Here is a 27,134-nt window from a genome sequence, read left to right on the forward strand (position 1 = left end):
GGAAAAGGAGGTTCTTACTAAAAGTCGACTGCCAAATATCCTGAAGGCCTGTCATGACAACCCAATATCTGGGGGCCATTTTGGCAGAGATAAAACTTTAGCCAAAATCTCTGACCGGTTTTACTGGAAGGGAATGAAAAATGACGTTCACCAGTATGTGAAAGCCTGTCAAAAATGTTTTGTTATAAATCCCAAAATCACAAAGGAAGCTCCACCACTCAACAGTATATCAGTGCCTGGAAAAGTATGGAGCTTAGTTGGGATTGATATGATTGGCCCTCTTCAGGAAACATCAAATGGCAACAAATATATAGTTGCTGCCACTGATCATTTCTCCAAATGGACTGAAGCAACAGCTGTCCCAGATAAGAGTGCCAAGTCAGTGGCAAATTTTTTGTACTCCGTTATCTGTCGCCTTGGCTGTATGGAGACTCTGATTAGCGACCAGGGACGAGAGTTTGTAAACTCGATCATTGACAACCTGATGGAACATTTTCAAACAGATCACCGTATTTCATCTGCATACCACCCACAAACAAATGGCCAGCGGGAACGTGATAATCGGACACTTAAAGAAGCTCTTAGTAAGCTTGTCAATGACCAAGGAAACAACTGGGATCAATTCATCCCTGGTGTTCTGTTTGCCTATCACACATCTGTGCATGCTTCAACCAAGGTTACTCCATTTGAGGTCATGTATGGACGGAAGGCCAAGCTTCCCATGGACCTTAATCCCTCAAAAGATGATACGGTGGATCCCATGCCCATTTCAGATCATGCCACCCCTGATGTGCTAAATACACTGTCAAGCATTCTTAAAAAGCTGCACTCAGACGTCAGTACCAACATCCACTCTGCTCAAGAACACCAGAAGTGTGCCTTTGATCGCCGACACAAAAGCAACAAAGAAATCACTGCTGGTACCATAGTTTATATCAAGAATCAGCGCCGTATTCAACGCATAGGTTCAAAGATGGAACCACGCTGGATTGGACCTTATTTAGTTGTGGAATCCTTGACCAAGGGACGAGTAAAACTTAAGAACAACAAAACTGGCAAGATATTAAGCAACACATACCACACCAGCAACCTAAAGATTTACCAGGATAAAGAGGCTTCTCCACCATCCGATGATGATTATTCCAGTGACTCTGCCACACAGAAAAATAAGCAAACTAAGGCTTTCAACCTACTACCAAGTTCAAGAAGGAAGTATCTTAGCACCACTCTTGGCCTTACGTTTAGTAAGGTTGTATACTGTGGATGCAGACGAGACCTTGAACAACCACGGCGTACATATAAAACCAAAGGTGATGGAAACTGCTTCTTCCGGGCCATCAGCTACATCTTGACAGGAACAGAGGACAACCATTCCCTTCTCAGAGATAAAGTCATCCACCATATGAAAACTGACTTGACAAAAAAACTACAGGACTACTTGAACCAAAATGTGAATGAATATGTGAACATCTCTGGAATCTCTCGTGATGGAGTCTGGGCAACTGATGCAGAGATCATGACCACGGCGAATCTGTTGAGTTGCGACATAATAATCTACACAAACGTCGGTGACTCCATGGATTGGTTGACATATCCTGCAAGCTTCAATCTGCAGTCAACAACTGAACATGCACTGTATCTTGAAAATAAGCACGATCATTTCAATGTTGTTATCAGTGTTTAGCTTTAAACGTTAATTTGGTAGCAAGGACATGCTAGACTAAATGTCATAATACACAGAATGACTGTTGGGCGATTTGTTGCCCCAGATAATTGCATTGCATGATAAGTGACTTATAGCTAATGAGAAATTATTGCCCCCCCTCCCACCGCTAGGTGGTGCTGGCTCTGCTTCTACAAGCTCCAACGGCACTAGCCAGGTGCCGCTCTCCTCTATGGCGCCTGGCTGTGACGTCGGCGCATGGAGAGGCAGCGCCACCTAGCGGCAGGAGGGGGACCCCGTCTACCAGGAGACGGGCAGCGGCGGTTAGCGAGGGGGGGTAATCGGGCAGCCCCCCTAAGGTAACTATAAAATGGGGGGGTATTTGTAATGCATATGCATTACAAATACCCCCCTTTACAACTACTTTTGCCATGGGCAAAAGTTTTGTATAGTGGGAGGTACTCTTTAAGAATTGTCAGTTTGGTTTCTCAATAAAATGTTGAAGCATTAAGTAATTCTTGTGTATATCACTCAATGCAAATGATTTCATTGGGGTATAATATGAGCTGAGAGGTATAAATTGGGCTAGGCAACTTTAACCCCAGATTAGTTACATAATCTGGCCTGGAGGGGTATAGTTTGGCCTAGGCTATTTTACACCCCGGGGTATAGTTTGGCCTAGGCCAGTTTATGCCCGGGTATACTCTGGCATAGACCAAATTATACCCGGGGTTAATCTGGGACAGGGTTACTTTGGCCTGTTACACCGAGGAACCCTTTTACTGGTTGCTATGGGATTTTACATGACCACTTTATCCTAGCAATGCCTTGTATATGCTTGGAAAAGGGGTTTATCTACCTTGGGGGCACCCTGCTTGCTATAGGGTTTTACATGGTGTAAGTACCTTAGATTGATCATTTGAAATCGCTTAGCAACCAGGAAAAGAGTTCCCCAGCCTCCATGCAATGCTGCGACAGTGCCCCCAAGGTAGATAAGCCCCTTTTCCAAGCGTATCCAAGGCGTTGCTAGGATAAAGTGGCCATGTAAAATCCCATAGCAACCAGTAAAAGGGTTCCCCGGCTTCCCCGCAGTGCTGTGAGGGTGCCCCCAAGGTAGATAAACCCCTTTTCCAACCGTATCCAGGGCGTTGCTAGGATAAAGTGGCCATGTAAAATCCCATAGCAACCAGTAAAAGGGATCCCCACCCACCCCGCAGTGCTGTGAGGGTGTCCTCCAAGGTAGATTAACCCCTTTTCCAAGCGTATACAAGGCGTTGCTAGGATAAATTGGTCATGTAAAATCCCATAGCAACCAGTAAAAGGGTTCCCCGGCTTCCCCGCAGTGCTGTGAGGGTGCCCCCAAGGTAGATAAACCCCTTTTCCAACCGTATCCAGGGCGTTGCTAGGATAAAGTGGCCATGTAAAATCCCATAGCAACCAGTAAAAGGGATCCCCACCCACCCCGCAGTGCTGTGAGGGTGTCCTCCAAGGTAGATTAACCCCTTTTCCAAGCGTATACAAGGCGTTGCTAGGATAAATTGGTCATGTAAAATCCCATAGCAACCAGTAAAAGGGTTCCCCGGCTTCCCCGCAGTGCTGTGAGGGTGCCCCCAAGGTAGATAAACCCCTTTTCCAACCGTATCCAGGGCGTTGCTAGGATAAAGTGGCCATGTAAAATCCCATAGCAACCAGTAAAAGGGATCCCCACCCACCCCGCAGTGCTGTGAGGGTGCCCCCAAGGTAGATTAACCCCTTTTCCAAGCGTATACAAGGCGTTGCTAGGATAAATTGGTCATGTAAAATCCCATAGCAACCAGTAAAAGGGTTCCCCGGCTTCCCCGCAGTGCTGTGAGGGTGCCCCCCAAGGTAGATAAACCCCTTTTCCAACCGTATCCAGGGCGTTGCTAGGATAAAGTGGCCATGTAAAATCCCATAGCAACCAGTAAAAGGCTATAGTCTGGCCTGAGGGTATAGTGTGGCCTGTTATAGTTTGGCCTAGGCTGTTTTACATCCTTAGGTATAGTTTGGCCTAGGCCAAAATATACCCAGGGTTAAATGTAGCCTAGGCCACTTTAACCCTGGGGGGTATAATGTGGCCTGGAGGGGTATAGTTTGGCCTAGGCTATTTTACACCCCGGGGTATAGTTTGGCCTAGGCCATTTTATGCCTGGGTATAGTTTGGCCTAGGCCAGTTTATACCCCGGGGTATACTCTGGCCTAGGCCAAATTATACCCGGGGTTAATCTGGGACGGGGTTACTTTGGCCTGTTACACCGGGACTTAATTCCCGGTGACGGGATAGTACGTCATACGCGATCGGCCGCGCTCACGGGGGGAGCGCGGCCGGGTGTCAGCTGCCTATCGCAGCTGACATCCGGCACTATGTGCCAGGAGCGGTCACGTACCGCCCCCGGCACATTAACCCCCGGCACACCGCGATCAAACATGATCGCAGTGTACCGGCGGTATAGGGAAGCATCGCGCAGGGAGGGGGCTCCCTGCGGGCTTCCCTGAGACCCCCGGAGCAACGCGATGTGATCGCGTTGCTGCGAGGGTCTCCTACCTCCTTCCAGGCTGCAGGTCCCGGATCCAAGATGGCCGCGGCATCCGGGTCCTGCAGGGAGGGAGGTGGCTTACCGAGTGTCTGCTCAGAGCAGACGCTGGTAAGCCTGCAGCCCTGTCAGTGAGATCGGTGATCTAACAGAGTGCTGTGCACACTATCAGATCATCGATCTCTGATGTCCCCCCCGGGACAAAGTAAAAAAAAAATTTCCACAGGTGTAAAAAAAAAAAAAAATTCCTAAATAAAATATATATATATATATATATATATTATTCCCATAAATACATTTCTTTATCTAAATAAAAAAAACAAAACAATAAAAGTACACATATTTAGTATCGCTGCGTCCGTAACGACCCAACCTATAAAACTGCCCCACTAGTTAACCCCTTCAGTAAACACCGTAAGAAAAAAAAAAAAAGAAAAACGAGGCAAAAAACAACGCTTTATTACCATACCGCCGAACAAAAAGTGGAATAACACACGATCAAAAAGACTGATATAAATAATCATGGTACCGCTGAAAACATCATCTTGTCCCGCAAAAAACAAGCTGCCATACAGCATCATCAGCAAAAAAATAAAAAAGTTATAGTCCTGAGAATAAAGCGATACCAAAATAATTATTTTTTCTATAAAATAGTTTTTATCGTATAAAAGAGCCAACACATAAAAAAATGATATAATTGAGGTATCACTGTAATCGTACTGACCCGAAGAATAAAACTGCTTTATCAATTTTACCAAACGTGGAATGGTTTAAACGCCTCTCCCAAAAGAAATTCATGAATAGCAGGTTTTTGGTCATTCTGCCTCACAAAAATCGGAATAAAAAGTGATCAAAAACGGTCACGTGTCCGAAAATGTTACCAATAAAAAAGTCAACTCGTCCCGCAAAAAACAAGACCTCACATGACTCTGTGGAGCAAAATGTGGAAAAATTATAGGTCTCAAAATGTGGAGACGCAAAAACGTTTTTGCTATAAAAAGCGTCTTTTAGTGTGTGACAGCTGCCAATCATAAAAATCCGATATAAAAAACGCTATAAAAGTAAATCAAACCCTCCTTCATCACCCCCTTAGTTAGGGAAAAATAATAAAATTAAAAAAAAGTATTTATTTCCATTTTCCCATTAGGGCTAGGGTTAGGGCTAGAGTTAGGGTTAGGGCTAGGGTTCGGGTTGGGGCTAAAGTTAGGGTTAGGGCTAGGGTTGGAGGTAAAGTTAGGGTTGGAGGTAAAGTTAGGGTTAGGGTTGGAGGTAAAGTTAGGGTTAGGGTTGGGGCTAAAGTTAGGGTTAGGGCTAAAGTTAGGGTTTGAATTACATTTACGGTTTGGATTAGGGTTGGGATTAGAATTATGGGTGTGTCAGGGCTAGGGGTGTGGTTAGGGTTACCGTTGGGATTAGGGTTAGGGGTGTGTTTGGGTTAGGGTTTCAGGTAGAATTGGGGAGTTTCCACTGTCCAGGCACATCAGGGGCTCTCCAAACGCGACATGGCGTCCAATCTCAATACCAGCCAATTCTGCGTTGAAAAAGTAAAACAGTGCTCCTTCCCTTCCGAGTTCTCCCGTGCGCCCAAAAAGGGGTTTACCCCAACATATGGGTTATCAGCGTACTCGGGACAAATTGAACAACAACTTCTGGAGTCCAAGTTCTCTTGTTATCCTTGGGAAAATAAAAAATTTGGGGGGCTAAAAATCATTTTTGTGAGAAAAAAAAGATGTTTTATTTTCACGGCTCTGCGTTATAAACTGTAGTGAAACACTTGGGGGTTCAAAGTTCTCACAACACATCTAGATAAGTTCCTTTGGAGGTCTAGTTTCCAATATGGGGTCACCTGTGGGGGTTTGTACTGTTTGGGTATATCAGGGGCTCTGCAAATGCAACATGACGCCTGCAGACCAATCCATTTAAGTCTGCATTCCAAATGGCGCTACTTCCCTTCCGAGCTCTGTCATGCGCTTAAACAGTGGTTCCCCCCCACATATGGGGTATCAGCGTACTCAGGACAAATTGGACAACAACCTTTGGGGTCTAATTTATCCTGTTACCCTTGTGAAAATACAAAACTGGGGGCTAAAAATCATTTTTGTGAAAAAATATATATATATATTTTCACGGCTCTGCGTTATAATCTGTAGTGAAACACTTGGGGGTTCAAAGCTCTCAAAACACATCTAGATAAGTTCCTTAGGGGGGTCTACTTTCCAAAATGGTGTCACTTGTAGGGGGTTTCAATGTTTAGGCACATCAGGGGCTCTCCAAACGCAACATGGCGTCCCATCTCAATTCCAGTCAATTTTGCATTGAAAAGTCAAATGGCGCTCCTTTCCTTCCGAGCTCTGCCATGCGCCCAAACAGTGGTTTACCCCCACATATGGGGTATCAGCGTACTCAGGACAAATTGTACAACAACTTTGGGGGTCCATTTTCTCCTGTTACCCTTGGTAAAATAAAACAAATTGGAGCTGAAATAAATTGTGTGAAAAAAAGTTAAATGTTCATTTTTATTTTAACATTCCAAAAATTCCTGTGAAACACCTGAAGGGTTAATAAACTTCTTGAATGTGGTTTTGAGCACCTTGAGAGGTGCAGTTTTTAGAATGGTGTCACACTTGGGTATTTTCTATCATATAGACCCCTCAAAATGACTTCAAATGAGATGTGTTCCCTAAAAAAAAAATGGTGTTGTAAAAATGAGAAATTGCTGGTCAACTTTTAACCCTTATAACTCCGTCACAAAAAAAAAATTTTGGTTCCAAAATTGTGCTGATGTAAAGTAGATATGTGGGAAATGTTACTTAAGTATTTTGCGTGACATATGTCTGTGATTTAAGGGCATAAAAATTCAAAGTTGGAAAATTGCGAAATTTTCAAAATTTGTCAAATTTCTGTTTTTTTCACAAATAAACGCAAGTTATATCGAATAAATTTTACCACTATCATGAAGTACAATATGTCACGAGAAAACAATGTCAGAATCGCCAAGATCCGTCAAAGCGTTCCAGAGTTATAGCCTCATAAAGGGACAGTGGTCAGAATTGTAAAAATTGGCCCGGTCATTAACGTGCAAACCACCCTCGGGGCTTAAGGGGTTAAAAATGACCAATGACATAAAAAAATAGAGGCTTACCGCAGGGTCACCATCAGCCGCTCCACCGGTGTGATGGCAAGCCTCATCCTTGTGTGCTGTCCTCGGATGACATCCTCCATTTTTGCAAGCAAAAAGTCAAAATTTTCCAGCCTCATCCGCACGTAGTTATAGAATTTGTGTGGATTGTGCCGCAACTCCAGGTACAGAGTGGACTGGACACCCCGGGTCATCCGTAGTTCATTAATCGGATGAATCCACAGTCGTCTCCGTTGCTGCAGAAGCATCCTACACCTTTCCGCTGCCGCCTCCTTCTCCCGCACTATGATGTCCAGGCGATTCGTCTCAAAGATAACGTCGGTAACCAAACTAGCAATCCTCCCAAGAACACCTTCCATCGCTGCCACAAAACTAAAACCCTCAAAGATGGGCTGTAAAAACAGTAACTATATAGTTTTCCATATTTTCCAGTAGCCAATCAAATTTGGGAGCCTCCCATTTTAAAACCGGATCCGTCGTAAAAACGGATGCAACGTATCCAGTATTTTTGACGGAAACGTTTAACGGATTTGCGATGTATCCGTCGAAATGCTGTATGCGTGGCATACGTTTGTCTCAGTTTTTCACTTTTTCGACGCATCCGTTTTTTCGGCAAAAAAGACGTTTTGAGACGGTTTGCAGTTAACGCTAGTGTGAAAGTAGCCTTAGTGCATCAATCACCCGGAGAAATACCAGAAAGCTGCTGTACAGGTGGTACTTCACACCATACACATTGTCTAAGATCTACCGCAATTCCCCAGATATGTGCTGGAGGTGCGGAGATGCCAATGCAGATATGTTATACGTCTGGTGGAAGTGCCAGAGTGAAGCAGCTCTGAGATGCAATCTCACTTAGTGTCTCAAACTACTGGCATCCCATTGAAAATTGGGAAAGAGCAGTCGCTTCTGACCATTGACCTGGTTTTAATTCCACATGAATACAGGACAGTGATTACGCACATCATCATAGCTATTAAAATGAAAATCTCAGGATATTGGAAAAACCCCAAATGTCTGCCATTGACTGAGATAGTCTCCTTGGTGAATGACAATTGTTTATCAAAGATGATAATTGCTTCATCCACCAATAAAACAATATCATACCTCAGGAAATGGGACAGCTGGCTATCATTCAGACTAATCACTGTGGTCATAGAGATATAATAGAGCTGTTAATGATAAAGTACAGGTATAGTAATCTGTTGTCATCACCACTTTCCTTCTCCTTTTTCCCATAATATAAAATAGTATTTTAACATAACTGAATATTTAGCCGATAAATGACTAAGGAAATTTCTGTAACAATGTACAATGACCGGAGACTAAATGTTTGTTATAAACGACTTTTTATAATCAAAAAGTTTATGGTTAAAAAGAAAAAAACCATCACGTTTGCCACCAGTACACTATTTGAAGATTCTAAATGTGGCCAAGCCATCCTTTATGAAATTACTCAGATATCCAATGTGGTACCAAGAAAAAAGGAACATCAGCTAAAAGTCCTGGATTACCTGGAGACCCTACTGGTGTTAAAGCATGGACAACGGCCAGGCTTAGTAAGGAATCTCACAGTAAATAACCACCTCCTCTGCCTTATAATAATAATTTCATTTATATAGCAGCAACATATTCCACTGCACTTTACAATTCAGAGAGGACATAGATACCATGAGGAGTGAGGGTCCTGCTTACAAGCTTACATTTTCTTCTTAAATGATACCTGTCACTTAAACGTTCTCATCTGTCTTCACTCACAGGTTTCGGAATGGGCCAGGAGGAGCCCTCACTCATCTGAGGGGCAAGACTTCATAGTACTTGGGGTCAAGGCGCACAAAACCTCTGAACAACAAGTGGCCTGCTTTGCGCTTACTCCAATTGAACAAGTAGTAAGATTTCTCAAAGCATCCTTTCTTCTTAGAGATGGACTCTGGGATTTTCCATCTTACAATGTTTGTATTTGATTTTGCTTTTACAATGGTTCAACGTGTATTTACAGAAAGTGCAACCCAATCTGGTCAAGCCACACATACCGAATACTTATTTCCTATCCACCACAGGGAACACCATCTAGAATGTCTCCAATGACATTATGCGTTACCATGAAAAGTAAGATTTAGAAAGTCTAAAATATTTCTGAAAGTTTGTGCAGAGCTTTACATTTGGTTCTCTACACTCTATTCTAGGCTTGAGCTTCCCCGTTGTCACCAGCAAAATTATTAGGAAGGTAATTGAATCCTGGACCATCTTGAGACTGAAGGACACAGAAAAACATTTGCTCTCTAGCTCTGCGGACCAAGGAGACAGCAGCCCGGCCAGCAGCGCCAGGATATCACCGGCAGGTTCATCATAATCCAGGATGACTGATCGGTATCAGGACTATGATGCAGTGGGGGACCATGCCGGTGATGGCTCCGCTCACGAGACCAATTCTGGAGGCACTGGTGGAAATGATGGCGGTCACACACAGGAGGGTGTCATCAGGCTGCCAACTGCATCACAACATGGAGATGACAGCAGCCCTGTGCTAGAGGACGATCTAACTAATGGTGAAGCAGTAAAGGGACAGGGTCATACAGAGACCCATGAGGCAACCACTGCCGAGGAAGCTGGCGTCGGTAATACCCCCGATCAAGAGGACCAGGCTGCAGAGATTGCAGTGAAAGCACATGATCAAGAGAAACATGAACGTGACGCCCCAGAGAAAGGAGAGGACAGAGTTCATGATGGTGCAGGGGTTAAGCAGCCACCAGTCCGGAGCCCAGCCAACACAACCAGAATCCCATCGAAGACTCCCACAGTTCCTAAGACCCCCCCTAGTGCAGTGAGAAGGGAGCAGAAGAGGTCTATAAACAAAGGTGATAGAGCTGACTCTCCAAAATCTGGTGAAAGAAGTGGATACAGCAGTCCTGGATCACCAAGTACACCAACCAACCGTTCCCGTACACCCTCATCAAATTTGCCGCCCAACCGGGAGCCCAAAAAGGTTGCTGTTGTGCGTACACCACCCAAATCCCCTGCTTCGGTCAAGAGCTGTCTTCAGCCTCTCCCCAGCCCGGTAGCAATCCCGGACCTGAAAAACGTAAAATCTAAGATTGGTTCCATTGACAACATTCGGCACCAGCCAGGAGGAGGCAAGGTGCAGATTGTCCACAAGAAAGTGGATCTGAGCAATGTCCAGTCTAAGTGTGGATCCAAGGACAACCTGAAGCATATTCCTGGGGGAGGCGCAGTGCTGATAAAACACAAGCCAGTTGATCTCAAGCACGTGACTTCCAAATGTGGATCCATGAAAAACATCCACCACAGGCCAGGTGGAGGAAATGTAGAAGTGAAATCTGAAAAACTGGACTTTAAAGAAAAGGGTTCATCCAAGATTGGCTCACTGGACAATGTCACTCACACCCCCGGCGGAGGAAACAAGAAGAGAGAGAAAGGGAACGATGAAAGGTCAGGGGGAAGCGATTCCCCCACAAATGGGCTCTACCTGGGCCTTCCTCCTCCTCCCCCACCAGAAGAACTAGAGGTGCCTGATTTATTGCGTGAAGAGCTGAAGAGCGATTGAGAGCCACAAACTGTCTTTCAGGGAGAATGCCAAAGCTAAGACGGACCACGGAGCAGAGATTGTTTACAAGTCTCCTGACCGTTCTGGAGAGACGTCCCCCCAGCGTCTCAGCAATGTCTCCTCTTCCGGCAGCATTAACATGTCTGACTCCCCACAACTCTCTACATTGGCTGACCAAGTCTCTGCCTCCCTCGCTAAGCAAGGCTTGTGATGAGCTAATCTCTGTATTGGAGCTGCTGGTGCGAGAGACGTAGCCGACATTTAAGAAAAAGGGAAAGTTACATAAAATTGCCCACACCCAATTGAATAATGAAACTGTCTCTTGTATACTTATTTATTACACGTCCCATCTTTGGAGGAACATCTCCACCTACTCACTAGTAGCAGAGGGGAGAAATAGGGTGTATTCATTGATGTTATGTATATTTGGTTTTCATTCTAAGACACAAAGGGGCGATAAAGGTGAGTGCAATATAGATCTGTCTGCCATTTACATTGGGTTCCTAGGACAGAGCAGAGTCTTAAGCATGGGTGGGGACTCAGCATCCATCCTGTTCACCGTATAAGGAAGAGACCACCCCCCGGCTTAGAGGGTCTTTAATTATTTTGAGCCATCACTGCAATAGTTGCTTCCTAATACCATTAGGGGATTGTCCAGGATTAGAAAGGGTCTGCTTTTACAAAAACAGCTCCAGTCTTATAAATGGGTTGTGTCTGGTATTGCAGCTCATTCCAGCTAATAGACCGGAGAGGAGCTATTTCTGGAATTAGCCCATTTAAATAATAATCGTTTCCGAGACATTACATTGCTTTAACACACAATTTTCATCTAAGGGGAACATGGGTTGCATGATTGCAAACTCCCAGACTATGAAATAGAAATGTTCAGTTTATAGTAAACACGCTTTCCCATAGTCTCGGCTTCAATCAACTTACACTATAGGGACAAGCCAAATCTGTACTAAAAGCTTTTCTTTTTCCCTTTATAGTCAGCACTGCCAAATCTGTAGTATGACTTTAAGACTTCCCCATGTTTCATGTCCTTAAGATAGCACCCCAGCACCGGCATGCATGCTGCAGGAATGATAAGGTGTTTAGCACCTCCGGCAATGAACAGGTTATTCCACCCTTAGACCATTATAACCTGTGTGCACTTTTTTGGGTGACCTCTGTCCATCCCTCCGATACACGTCCACCTTGCCCTGAAGTTTGCTTGTTCTCTCTGAACTCTTATGTGTGATTTATAACGGAACTGAAGAATTCGCAGTGGCTGCTATCCTGGTTTTTGAGGGTTTTTTATGCTGTCCTTCCGCTGCAGCCCCTTCACTTTCTAATTTCAGTATTGCCTTCCTTTCTCCCCTCTGTTAACGTCATCGGTAACGACCCCCAATATACACCCCCTTTTCTCTCCATTGTGTCTGTGGCTGTCCATATTCTGTGTCGTGTCTGACCAGCTGGTTCACACGGTCTGTTGCTGTATAAGTGGATTTGGAAATAAAGTTATTAATACAAAAAAAAAAAAAAGAAAAACATTTTCTTACTAGGTATCTAGGACACTAATGAAACGACAGAAAGAAACTACCAGGAAAATACCTTGGAAAATATTTGCCATGGCCACTCGGTAGTCCTACGGTCATGGGACGAAGAGATGCAGGAATCAAGAGCCAGCGAATCAAGGTATTTAATTGTCAAGTTTGTTACAAAGCAGGTTTAAGTTTGTATTTTACAAACACTAATATTTGCTTTTTCTAACACTTCTAAAGAGCTGCAGAAGCGAATGCTAGAGAACCTGCGATTAGACAGTTAGTACACCTTTAATTAAATACTAGGATGCCAAGCTAATGGGTGCACTCCTTAAAAGGTTTTTATTTCAGGGCAGGTGTAGGCTCTCCACCTTCATGAAAACGCCGTCAACGGCGGCCCAGTCGCTGAAAAGGAGCTTCTCAAGGTAATTATGGAACTTTCTTTCCCGGTGACTACCTCTTGAAGCTCATCAAGAGAATGCCAAGAGTGTGCAAAGCAGTCAAAGCAAAAGGTGGCTACTTTGAAGAACCTACAATATAAGACATAACAAAAAAGTGTGAAACAACTGAAATTAAGTATATAATTCCACATGTGTTAATTCGTAGTTTTGATGCTTTCCGTGTGAATGTACAATTTTCATAGTCATTTTTATGAAAATACAGAAAAATCTTTAAATGAGAAGGTGAACAAACTTTTGGTCTGTACTGTATCTGTGTGATTTTAAGGGGATAAAAATTCAAAGTTTTTAAAGTGAAATGTTTAAAAAAAAAGTCGCCATATTTCCATTTTTTTCATAAATAAACGCAAGTAATATCGAAGAACTTTTACCACTAACATGAAGTACAATATGTCATGAAAAAAAAGACTCAGAATCAGCGGGATCCGTTTAAACGTTCTAGAGTTATAACTTCATGAAGTGACAGTGGTCAGAATTGCAAAAATTGGTGTTATGCAGTTTGAGCTAGGAAAAACTACAAAGAGTGAACCCACTGGACCGCAACAGCGAACCTCCCCAGGGCGAGGAGACCAGGTGGACCACCCCCTATACAGGGAGCATTAGGAGCAGGCCCAGAGGAGACTACTGCAACGGCAGCTGATACTCAAGGAAAGAGAACGGGACTAACAGCGGGAGACAGGAGAGAAAGGTGGGGAGAACGGCTAGGCAGAGACGCAGGAAAACATGTACGGAGTTTGAGACGCAAGCTGTTATAGTAAGGAGACTGGAGTCCAAGGGAAAGTGGGAAACAAACCAGCAGACAAGGTGGAGACACAGGAAAACAGACGAGAAGAAGATACCAGCAGGGAGGCAACGCAGACACACGGGTACACTGACGAGACGGAGACACAGGCAGACCGGAGCTGGAAGGAAACAAAGAAGGACAATAGTCAGTCAGAAACAGGCTAGCTAAGCAGAACCGGAATGGAGGGCTAGCTGAAGACAGAACGCAGTGTAACACAGGGGCCAGAGTCACTAGCAAGAAACAAATGATAATCAGGCACCGCCAAAAGGAAGAGGTGAAAAGAAATGCAGAGCGGCAGCGTACCTTCCGGGTCAGGGTCCTCCAGAGGCATAGAGAGGAGCGGAAGGAGGGCTGAATCAAAGAGTGCTGTGTGTGCATGCGCAGTAGGACCTGATGCGCTCGCGCACCCGAGGAGGAACAGAAGACAGACGAACGAGCAGAGGAGCGGAAGCAAGAGAAGGAACAGAAGCACGCTGGGATGTCGTAGGATGGTAAGTATGAGGAGGCACCCGGGACAGCGGCAGTGGTAGCGTAACAATTGGCTTGGTCATTAAGTACCAAATTGGCTCTGTCACTAAGGGGTAAAACACAGACCTTAAAATTTTTTCCAAAATCCAACCCAATAGGATCTTAGAAATAATCCTGGCCTTAGCGCATAAAGACCAAGTAGAATTTGTTAAGTCTAGACAGAACCTGGAAGGCACAATGAGGATGATCGATTAAGCCAGACCCCATCTATGATACTCTCTTTAGATGTCGAAAAGGCATTCGATCGGGTGCATTGGGGGTTCTTGTTTGAAGTGCTGTCCAGATTGGGGTTTGACGGTAATATACTATGAGCGATTATCCCTCTAGATTCTAGCCCATAAGCCTCAGTTCTTATTTCAGCAATGATGTCCGATACATTGGATATCACTAATGGAACAAGGCAGGGGTGCCCACTCTCTCCTTTAATATTCGCGCTATTAATTGAACCCTTAGCTGAAAAAATTGGATCAGACCCCAGAATAACTGGCATTAAAATTGGCAATGTAGAGAACAAAATTGGGCTATTTGTGAGAAAAATGTTGTCCCTTATCAATCCCGAAGAGTCGCTCAATAGAGTAATGAAAGTGATAACTCTTACCAAGTATCATATTATAATGCCCAATTCTGAATCTAACGCCCTCCTTTCCACATCCTGTAAACCTTAAAGCTAAGTACCCCTTTAAGTGGGATAATGAAAACCTAACATCTTCAAACCCGCTTGGCGCCCTCAGTAGATAGAATGCTCTTATTAAATTAAGAGGCTCTGAGACAAAAGCTCAAAGGCGACATGCTGCGCATGAAACACCACGACATGTCTTGGTTAGGAAGAATATCGTCCATAGAAATGTTCATAATCCCCCAAATATTGTACATACTCCGCAACCTCCTTATCACAGTCTCCATGAAAATACTCAGTTACAAACAATCATATTAAAATACATATGGCAGGAAAAAAAACAGCACAGAGTTAAAGCAGATATACTATATAACCCAATAAAAGACGGAGGACTGGGCTGCCTCAGCGGTGAGGTATTATAGGGCAGCCATAATTGAACAACTGAGGGTGATGTGGAATGATGAGGATAACACACATTGGATGCAAATCGAGAAACATCTCATAAAATCCTCAAATGTTACAATCTTATCATCGCTGGGGTTAAACCCAGTAATGATATAGGAGTAATAAAAAATGTATCTATCACCAGCGGTGGAAGTGGCGCTGGGAGTGTGGAGCATTCTAATCAATAAACTGCATACTATCAATTTGGCGCTCTCTAGAGCCCCCATAGAAACTCTGGAGCCGTGTATTCGGGTCCTCCAGATTGGTAGCTGGAAATCCATGGGACTTCTATTGATTGGGGATATGAGGAAAGAATATTGCTGCAATTCTCTATGATCAGAGAGAAATTCCTCTTTCCACAAAAAGATCATTATAAATATCTCTAAGTAACACTTTCTAAAGGAAAAAAAAAAAATATATATATATATATATATATATATATATATATATATATATATATATATATATATATATATATATATTTTCACTACCAACCAACTACACGGTGTTCCAAATTATTATGCAAATTGGATTTAAGTGTCAAAGATTTAATTGTTTTGTTTTTCAAATAAACTCGTGGATGGTATTGTGTCTCAGGGCTCAATGGATCACTGAAATCAATCTTAAACACATGTGATAATTGGTTTTCCAGGTGATTCTAATTAAAGGAAAACTACTTGAAAACTGTGACCTGCTTAATAATGTGGAATATCATTTTTAAGTAACATGGGAAAGAAAAAGGATCTCTCTGCTGCTGAAAAGCATCAAATAGTGCAATGCCTTGGTGAAGGGATGAAAACATTAGAAATTTTCCAAAAACATAAGTGTGATCATCATACTGTTAAGAGATTTGTGGCTGTATCTGAGCACAAATGTGTTTGTGCTGATAAAGGCATAATGAGGAAGATTTCTGCCAGGCAAGTTCATCAGATTAAGAGAGCAGCTGCTAAAAAGCCAGTACAAAGCAGCAAACAGTTATTTGAAGCTGCTGGTGCCTCTGGAGTCCCTCAAACCTCAAGGTGTAGGATCCTTCAAAGGCTTGCTGTGGTACATAAACCTACTATTCGGCCACCCTTAAACAGTGTTCACAAGCAGAAATGGTTGTATTGGGCCCACACATACATGAAGACTAATTTCCAAACAGTCTTGTTTACTGATAAGTGTTGAGCAACCGTGGATGGTCCAGATGGATGGAGTAGTGGATGGCCACCATGTCCCAACAAGGCTGTAACGTCAGCGAGGAGGTGGAGGAGTCATGTTTTGGGCCAGAATCATGGGAAACAGCTGGTAAGGCCCTTTAAGGTTCCTGAAGGTGTGAAAACCCAAGCGTACCTTTTATGTACCATATTCCTAAAATTCATAAGAGTCTAAAAAATCCCCCGGGTCGTCCCATTATTTCTAGTATTGGTTCCCTGACCTCAAACCTATCTAGCTATATAGACAGCATTATGCAGGTACATGTTACCCAATTGAGAAGCTATATTAAGGATTCTGCACATGTGATCAGACGTATCAGAAATATCAAATGGAAAGACAGTTATGTATTTGTTACAGTTGATGTTTGCTCGTTATATACAAATATCAAACATGAAATTGGACTAGAAAGTATGAAATTATTTATGGATACAGATCCGAGATTATCGGATAAACAAAAACAATTTTTAATGTCGGGAATGAGTTTTATTTTAAAAAATAATTATTTTACCTTCTTGGGTGAACTGTACCACCAGACACGTGGTGCAGCAATGGGATCTCGGGTAGCACCAACATATGCTAATTTATTTATGGGTCATTTTGAGAATTCTTTTATTTATAATAGTATTTTTACTGATTGCATGGTTTTTTATGGACGTTACATTGATGATCTTGTTTTTATTTGGGATACAACTTTTAAACCTCCTGAATTTTTAATATCAGAGCTGAAAAACAACCCCTGGGGTCTCGATTTTACTTCCGTTTTTAATAAAACTGCTATTAATTATCTAGATGTAACATTCTTTATTGTGGATGGAGAAATTCATACAAAGAACTTTTTAAAAAAAGTAGATAGTAATAGCTATGTTCATTATAATAGCAACCATCTTGATAAGTGGCTTTGTAATATTCCAAAAAGCCAGTTCATGCGTATTAGGAGAAATTGTTCTTCTGATAGTGATTTTAAGGATCAATCGGAGTTTTTAAAAAATAAGTTTTTAGCACAAAAATACCCCAGGGAGTTGGTAAACAGAGCAATCGAACACGTTTTTAAGAATTTTAACCAAGAAATGTTATTAAAAAAAGAAAAAGGTGACACTGCAGCTAATTTAGAAGAATACACCTGTAGTTTCTTAACCACATTCAGTACTGACCACAAATTCATTAAAAAATCTATTAATGAGTTATTGCATATAGTAAGAGAGGATAATATACTTGGTAAACTGGTGCCACAACATCCTAAAATTATTTTTAGGAGAGCACCAAGCCTGAAAAACAAATTGGCTCCTAGCAGACTTCTTGATGAAGGAAAAAAATCATTTGTTGCACAAAAACCAGGGATTTTTAAATGTTTCCACAAAAAATGTCTATGTTGTGGTATTATAGCCCATACCAGTACAGGATTTAAACATCCCTCCTTTCCTTATTCTTTTCCAATTAGTCATGTTTTCACCTGCACCACTTCCTTTGTCATTTACTGCCCATGCAAGATATATGTTGGTAGGACTACACAACCACTCCACCTCCGTATGAATTCTCACCGACACAATATTAAAATAGGTTATCTTAAACATGGTCTATCTAGACATTTTAGTATCGCACACAATTGTAATCCTTTATTATTTCGAGTTCACCCCATTGATTACGTTCCTGCACATGTTTCTAATCGTACACAGTCACTCAATAGGAAAGAGGTTTTTTGGATATACACCTTGAATTCCCTTGAACCTGAAGGGCTAAATGTAATAGCAGATATCCTCTGACCTAACAAAATCTTGAACTGAAGTGAGGTTATAGTGACTGAATTTCATTCTAATAATCATCCCTGGTTTCTTGGAGGTTTTAGTACATATTATAGTATAATAATTATAACATTATGTATTGTATAATTAATAATAGCGCATATCTTACTTGCAAGACTGTGTTCTCCATTCTCTCATAAGAATAGTTTTGGGTTTTTTATCTTCACTAGAAATATCAAAAAAGAACCTATCAGTAACCGGTGGCACAATGACTTGAAGAGCTTAAATAATAGAATCACCACACAAGGGTCCCTGGTTCGAATACTTGTTGTGCTACCTGAGATCCCTGCCTTTTATACTCAGTTCCCGGTTTATTTATTTTTTTCTCATTTTTTCTTTTTATTTTCTCAATGTTTGTTTTTTTTCATTAAATTTTCATTTTAGGTTGCCTTTGTGTATATATATACATATTTTTTAATCTAGTTCATGTACTATAATGCAGGGGCATGGCCGCCCCTCCCCTTCCTTTCCTCTCTATAAATATACTCCATATTGTGTTATATATTATATGCCCTGAGGAAGAGAGCAAGAACGCTCTTGAAACGCGTAGGCTAAAATAAATTATCTTAAATATATCCCGTGAGCGCGGTCTTCATTTTGCCTAAGACATCATACTGTTAAGAGATTTGTGGCTGTATCTGAGCACAAATGTGTTTGTGCTGATAAAGGCATAATGAGGAAGATTTCTGCCAGGCAAGTTCATCAGATTAAGAGAGCAGCTGCTAAAAAGCCAGTACAAAGCAGCAAACAGATATTTGAAGCTGCTGGTGCCTCTGGAGTCCCTCAAACCTCAAGGTGTAGGATCCTTCAAAGGCTTGCTGTGATGCATAAACCTACTATTCGGCCACCCTTAAACAGTGTTCACAAGCAGAAATGGTTGTATTGGGCCCACACATACATGAAGACTAATTTCCAAACAGTCTTGTTTACTGATAAGTGTTGAGCAACCGTGGATGGTCCAGATGGATGGAGTAGTGGATGGCCACCATGTCCCAACAAGGCTGTAACGTCAGCGAGGAGGTGGAGGAGTCATGTTTTGGGCCAGAATCATGGGAAACAGCTGGTAAGGCCCTTTAAGGTTCCTGAAGATGTGAAAATGACCTCTGAAAAGTATATAGTTTCTGACTGACAACTTTCTTCTATGGTCTAAAAAGCAGAAACGTGCCTTCATGAGCAAAACCATCTTCATGCATTACAATGCACCATCTCATGCTGCAAAGAATACCTCATTGGCTGCTATGGGCATAAAAGGAGATAAACTCATGGCGTGGCCACCATCTTCCCCTTACCTCAACCCTATAGAGAACCTTTAGAGGATCATCAAGCAAACGATCTATGAGGGTGGGAGGCAGTTCACATCCAAACAGCAGCTCTGGGAGGCTATGCCAACTTCATGCAAAGAAATTCAAGCAGAAACTCTCCAAAAACTCACAAGTTCAATGGATGCAAGAATTGTGAAGGTGATATCAGAGAAGGGTCCTATGTTAACATGTAACTTGGCCTGTTGGGATGTTTTGGCGTTAAATAGCTTTTTTGTTCAGTGAATGTGACCTCCTAATGCTGCAAATTCCACAAATGAGCATTTTCAGTTCTTTAAAACAGATCAAATGTTTAGAAATTCTACTGTGCCTAATAATTTGGAACAGTGCATTGTAAGTTTTTATTCATTTGGAGATTATACTGTTATAATTGGGTGGTTTCTTCAATAAAATTTGATGTATAATCTAACGGGTGATGACTTTTATTAGACTGACTGTAATTTGCACCGACCATTTAGGAAAACCTGATAAAAATGTAATTTGCATAATAATTTGGAACATAGTGTATATATGATACTCCTCACCCCAGCACGGCAGAAAAGAGCGCTGTCCGTAATATACAGTCATATGTTGGAGGATACCTTCCGCTCTCTGGACTCATTTCTCCACAAATGGAAGAGGGATCTACAGTCATGGACAAAAATTTTGAGAATGAGAAATATTAATTTTTCCAAAGTCTACTGCTTCATTTTTTCTAATGGCAATTTGCATATACTCCTGAATGTCAGAGTGATCAGCTTAACAGCAATTACTGTACTTGCAAAGTCAATATTTGCCCAGAAAATTAACTTTAACCCCCAAAACACATTTCAACATCATTGCAGTCCTGCCTTAAAAAGGAGCAGCTAACATCGTTTTAGTGATTGATCCATTAACACAGGTGTGGGTGTTGATGAGGACAGGGCTGGCGACAGGGCTGGTGATCAGTCATGATTAACTAGGAATGACATCACTGGACACTTTAAAAGGAGGCTGGTGCTTGGTATCATTGTTTCTCTTCAGTTAACCATGGTTGTCTCTAAAGAAACACGTGCAGCCATCATTGCACTGCACAAAAATGGCCTAACAGGGAAGAGTATAGCAGCTACAAAGATTGCACCTCAGTCAACAATCTTTCGCATCATCAAGAACTTCAAGGAGAGAGCTTCCATTGTTGTCAAGAAGGGTCCAGGGTGCCCAAGAAAGACCAGCAAGCGCCAGGACCGTATCTTACAACTGTTTCAGCTGCGGGATCAAACTACCAGCAGTGCCGAGCTTGCTCAGGAATGGCAGCAGGCTGGTGTGAGTGCTTCTGCACGCACTGTGAGGCGGAGACACTTTGAGCAAGGCCTGGTTTCAAGGAGGGCAGCAAAGAAGCCACTTCTCTCCAGAAAAAACATCAGGGACCGACTGATATTCTGCAAAAGGTACAGGGAGTGGACTGCTGAGGACTGGGGCAAAGTGATTTTCTCTGATGAATCCCCTTTTCGATCGTTTGGGACATCTAGAAAACAGCTTATTCGGAGAAGAAGAGGTGAGTGCTACCACCAGTCTTGTCTCATGCCAACTGTAAAGCATCCTGAAACCATTCATGTGTGGGGTTGCTTCTCAGCCAAGGGAATTGGCTCACTCACAGTCTTGCCTAAAAACACAGCCATGAATAAAGAATGGTACCAGAATGTCCTCCAAGACCAACTTCTCCCAACCGTCCAAGAGCAGTTTCATTCTCAAAACTTTTGGCCATGACTGTACAATGCAGGATCACGACGGGGCAATGGCGGACGTCGTTCAGAATGATAGGGACACTAAGGAGTGTGAAGGAGGCAGAATACACAACGTAAATCCTGCTCTTATTCCACAGTTGTCCCCAGTATGCTGTGCCGGGGACCCTGACTACAGCAGATGAAACTGCAAAAAGGGGTGAAAAGGTCTAAAACAGGGCCAACAAAGAAAAACCCTCTTAGGCGTAGTCCCCGACTCGCTGGAAAGAAAAGGCCTTGTTCTGTATACGATCACTTGTACCCTGAGCTCAAGTATATTCGGAGAGATGTGGCTTACACAAGAAGGACAGTGGTTAACAGCGAGTCGGAGGACCCTGCAAAGCCACCCATTGGGTTCATGGATCTCATTTCTCTGCAGGCAGAACAGTTCCAGAGGCTGTCACTGGAGGAGCAGACTACTACTGCAGAGGACTCTACAGGTATGCCTTGAATGTAATCATCTTTCCCCGGCTTCTGGCTATTAGTGAACTGCATTTACTCTATGGTATGCTCTGTATGTACTCCTCTTGCCCCGGCTCCTGTTTGTACACTGCATTTACTCTCTCTATGGTATACTTTGCTTGCCCATCATTTAGTTTCCATAATCTGTTTCATCTCTCTTGTGTTTTCATGCATATCTTTGAGAGGTCACTGCAACCCCTCCCTCTTTTTATGACCTTTGTTTCTCTTTGAGCATCTGGTCTGGCCATTCACACCCAACCACTCACCTGATAGACCTTAGTTCCAGATATATTCGGAGCCATGCGTCTGCTACAGACGTAGTCTGCTCCAGCCATCTTCCAAATTCCATCTTTCAAATTACAGATTTCTAATTACACTACTTTGAATTAAACTAGAACTGGACTGGAATTGACTAAAGTAACGGAATATAAAACCACTACAAAGTTACATTTTATCACTTTCACCCCAATACTACTTTATTTTCCCTACCTCCTCTAATCCCTAAACAGAGTAAGGAACTAGTAATTCCCCCCTCCATCCTCCCCAGCCATCTCATCTCCTCCACATACAATCCTTTTTCTCCAGACACACATGGCCACATCATGTCCTATCCTGCTCCCACCTTCTAATGCTCTGTCTGCTACTCCACATTGCTGGCGACATATCCCCGAATCCTGGCCCTATTCAACACATCGCCACCTTCATTTTGAACACCCTATCACCTTTCCTACAGGAAAAAAAAAAAAAAAAAAAAAAAAAAAAAAGATAGTTTGGTAGGTTATGAAAATGTTATATGATACTCCTCACCCCAGCGCAGCAGATAAGAACACTGTCCGTAAGCTACAACCATAAGCTGGAGGAGACCATCCGCTCTCTGGACTCGTATCTCCACAAATGGGAGAGGGATCTACAATGCGGAATGACCACGGGGCAATGGTGGATGTCCTTCTCAATTATAGGGACACGCTAAGTGCATCAATCACACAGAGAACACCAGAAAGCTGCTGTACAGGTGGTACTTCACACCATACAGATTGTCTAAGATCCACCGCAATTCCCCAGATATGTGCTGGAGGTGCGGAGATGCCAATGCAGATATGTTATACGTCTGGTGGAAGTGCCAGAGTGAAGCAGCTCTGAGATGCAATCTCACCTAGTGTCTCAAATTAGTGGCATCCCAATGAAAATTGATAAAGAGCAGGCGCTTTTGACCATTGACCTGGTTTTAATTCCGTACGAATACAGGACAGTGATTACGCACATCATCATAGCTACTAAAATGAAAATCGCAGGATATTGGAAAAACCCCAAATGTCTGTCATTGACTGAGATTGTGGCTTTGGTGAATGACAATTGTTTATCAAAGATAATTGCTTCGTCCACCAATAAAACAATATCATACCTCAGGAAATGGGACAGCTGGCTATCATTCAGACTAATCACTGTGGTCATAGAGATATAATAGAGCTGTTAATGATAAAGTACAGGTATAGTAATCTGTTGTCATCACCACTTTCCTTTTCTCCTTTTTCCCCCATAATCTTCAGTTGTTAAAATACTATTTTATATTTAGCCGATAAATGATTAAGGAAATTTCTGTAACAATGTACAATGACCGGAGACTAATGGTTGTTATAAATGACTTTTTAAAATCAATAAAAAGTTTATGGTTAAAAAAACCCCATCACATTTGCCACCAGTACACTATTTGAAGATTGTAAATGTGGCCAAGCCATCCTTTATGAAATTACTCAGATATATCCAATGTGGTACCAAGAAAAAGGAACATCAGCTAAAAGTCCTGGATTACCTGGAGACCCTACTGGTGTTAAAGCATGGACAATGGCCAGGCTTAGTAAGGATCTCACAGTAAATAACCACCTCCTCTGCCTTATAATAATAATTTCATTTATATTGCACCAACATATTCCACAGCACTTTACAATTCAGAGGGGACATAGATACCATGAGGAGTGAGGGCCCTGCTTACAAGCTTACATTATCTTCTTAAATAATACCTGTCACTTAAACGTTCTCATCTGTCTTCACTCACAGGTTTCGGAATGGGCCAGGAGGAGGCCTCACTCATCTGAGGGGCAAGACTTCATAGTACTTGGGGTCAAGGCGCACAAAACTTCTGAACAACAAGTGGCCTGCTTTGCGCTTACTCCAATTGAACAAGTAGTAAGAGTTCTCAAAGCATCCTTTCTTCATAGAGATGGACTCTGGGATTTTCCATCTTACAATGTTTCAACGTGTATTTACAGAAAGTGCAACCCAATCTGGTCAAGCCACATACCGAATACTTATTTCCTATCCACCGCAGGGAACACCATCTAGAATGTCTCCAATGATATTATGCGTTACCATGAGAAGTAAGATTTAGAAAGGCTAAAATATTTCTGAAAGTTTGTGCAGAGCTTTACATTTGGTTCTCTACATTCCATTCTAGGCTTGAGCTTCCCCCTTGTCACCAGCCAAATGATTAGGACAGTAATTGAATCCTGGACCATCTTGAGACTGAAGGACACAGAAAAACATTTGTTTGCCAGGTATCTAGGACACTAATGAAACGATAGAAAGGAACTACTGTGAAAATACCTTGGAAAATATTTGCCATGGCCACTCGGTAGTCCTACAGTCATGGGACGAAGAGATGCAGGAATCAAGAGCCAGCGAATCAAGGTATTTAATTGTCAAGTTTGTTGCAAAGCAGGTTTGAGTTTGTATTTTACAAACACTAATATTTCATTTTTCTAACACTTCTAAAGAGCTGCAGAAGCGAATGCTAGAGAACCTGCGATGACAGTATTTAATTAAAGGTATACTAGCTATGATGTCAAGCTAATGGGTGCACTCATTAAAAGCTCTAATAGTAATGTTTTTATTTCAGGGCAGGTATAGGCTCCCCACCAGGCATGAAAACGCAGTCAATGGCGGCCCAGTCGCTGAAAAGGAGCTTCTCAAGGTAATTATGGAACTTTCTTATAAACAGTACTTTAAATGTATGTCCTCAAAGGGAAGGTGCCATAAAAAAATTCAACAATTGCAAAAATGTTAAGTATTAATGTTTTAATTTGTTTTTCCAATATTGTCATTCTTTTATTGGAGTAAAATATTAAAAATAATTTAAAGTTTGATTTATTCCACTTTGAAACACTATGGGAAGCCTGTGCCTGGTCTGTCTCCCCATGTGTGCTCATCCCCCTGTGCCTGGTCTCTCTCTCCTCTATGCACTCTTCTCCCCATCCTGTGTTCAGAGCAGTGTGTGATGATCAGTCTTGCACTTACACACTGCAGGCTAGCGGTGAGCGGTGTTCTGATTACTGCTCACCACCGATATTTACCTCACCCCTGACCTCCACTGCCCCTCTCTACCCGACTCCTCCCATCCTCGGTCACATCTTTGCTCCTATAACCGCGCGGCTCATGCAGTTATAGGGGGGAAAGTGGAGCTCACAGAATACACTGTGGGCTCCAGAAAAATGGTGCCAAACTCCTCCCTTTGCTGTGATCTTAACAGCCCAGGAGTCGTGCCCAGATCACAGCAGGATGCAGCCCAATGTAAAGCATAGGGTCGGCAGCCGACCGCTGACTCCTAGGGCTGCCGTATTTGCAGTGTAAGTGTCGTGCAGCGTGCAAAGCAAAATGGAAGCCCCCAGTGGCTGCAAAAATAATTAATAAAAAAATGTTTTAAAGTTAAACAATTGAATTCTGTATTAAAAACAATTGTTTATATAAAAAATCATTTTTAATACCAAAAAAGTGTGGCACCTTCCCTTTAAAAGGTGAAAGAATCCTGTCAAATGTTATTGCCAGGGGGGAGAGTAACGAGTCCATTGAAGCAAATATCAGTAGGCTTGGGGGGGGGGGGGGTCTTGAGATTTTTATCGATTTTGTGGATAGTATAAGTAGACTGGTTACAGGATTTGGGTGTTTTAAGTAGTCTAACTTCCTATCGCTAGTCTGTCCTTTAACCCCTTCCCGACCTATGACTCATACGCTGCGTCATGAAAGTTCGACCTGTAATGCAGCGTTTGCGTCATGGTGGGATCGCATTCCTGTGGGTCGGGTGAAAGGGTTAACTGAAATTTCACCTGACCTGAAGATAAAGGGGGACTTGTACTTGAGTCCAGGGGGGGTGGCTTTGCCCCCCCGTGGAAACGATCGCTCTAATTGGCTGTTGAAAGTGAATTTTACTTTCAATCAGAGCGATTGTAATATTTCACCAATGAAACTTGGTGAAATATTACAATCCATACATGGCCGATGCTGCAATATCATCGGCCATTGGCTATAGCTAGGTGATCTGTCACCGCCCCATAACTGATTGGAGCTAGCATCCATGTGATACTACACCTTCAATCAGGTGTGGAGGGGGGTGTCAACTATGGCTGCTGGCCCCTCGCCTGCCGCCACCGCTATGTGGTGACCCCGCCGCCACCACCCCCGACCGTGATCCGCCGCCGCTGCTGCTACTCACCCCACTGACATCCGGAATGTGCTCCCCTCTGTGCTGTCCTTTGCAGCCCTCCACTCCCCCCGCCGCTGCTGGCTCCATCTGCTGCTTCATCTCACCCCCCCCACCCCCCTCACGCGTGACAATCCCCGCCTGCCCCCGGTGATCCTCTGATTGCCCCGCAGATCTGCCCCCTGCCCCGCAGATCATCCCACCTGTCCCACTGCCCCGTGGATCATCCCACCTGCCCCGCTGATCATCCCACCTGCCCCGCTGATCATCCCACCTGCCCCGCTGATCTCGCCCCTGCCCACTGATCTCCCCCCTGGCAACTGATCTCCCCCTGCCCCAGTAATCTTCCCTTGCCCCGGTGATCACCCCCTCCAGCCCCAGTTTTGCTATTAGGGTTAGAGTTGGGCTAAAGTGAGTTGGGATAAAGGTAGGGTTGGGGCTAAAATTAGGGTAAGGGGTAGGGCTAAAGTTAGGGCTAAAGTTAGGGTTGGGATTAGGGTTGGAGTTAGAATTGGGGGGGGTTTCCACTGTTTAGGCACATCAGGGGCTCTCCATGACGCCCCCGGACCATTCCATCAAAGTCTGCATTCCAAAACATCACTACTTCCCTTCCGAGCCCAGATGTGTGCCTAAACAGTGGTACCCCCCACATATGGGGGTACCATCGTACTCAGGACAAACTGGACAACAACTACAGGGGTCTAATTTCTCCTGTTACTCTTGTGTAAAAAAAAAATTGCAGGCTAAAAAAAAAATTTAAGGACAAAAAAAAGTTTTATTTTCACGGCTCTGTTATAAACTGACTGTCAATCTAACAGTCTGGGTCTCCATGCAAGATTTTGCCTCGAGATATAAAGATAATTTAGAGAAAGGTCAGG

The 27,134-nt window shown here is 43.0% G+C and overlaps 1 protein-coding gene across 1 annotated transcript; it reads left to right on the forward strand.

Moving 5' to 3' along the window:
• The first annotated feature begins 9,616 nt into the window (after window positions 1-9,616).
• LOC143783093 (microtubule-associated protein tau-like) lies at window positions 9,617-12,446 on the forward strand. Its single transcript, XM_077271348.1, has 2 exons — window positions 9,617-10,801; window positions 10,908-12,446. The coding sequence occupies exons 1-2, from the start codon at window positions 9,711-9,713 to the stop codon at window positions 11,125-11,127; spliced, it is 1,311 nt and encodes a 436-aa protein (XP_077127463.1). The 5' UTR covers window positions 9,617-9,710; the 3' UTR covers window positions 11,128-12,446.
• Window positions 12,447-27,134: the final 14,688 nt, after the last annotated feature.

This window comes from Ranitomeya variabilis, chromosome 6 (genome assembly GCF_051348905.1).
Source record: "Ranitomeya variabilis isolate aRanVar5 chromosome 6, aRanVar5.hap1, whole genome shotgun sequence".
Taxonomy (NCBI): domain Eukaryota; kingdom Metazoa; phylum Chordata; class Amphibia; order Anura; family Dendrobatidae; genus Ranitomeya; species Ranitomeya variabilis.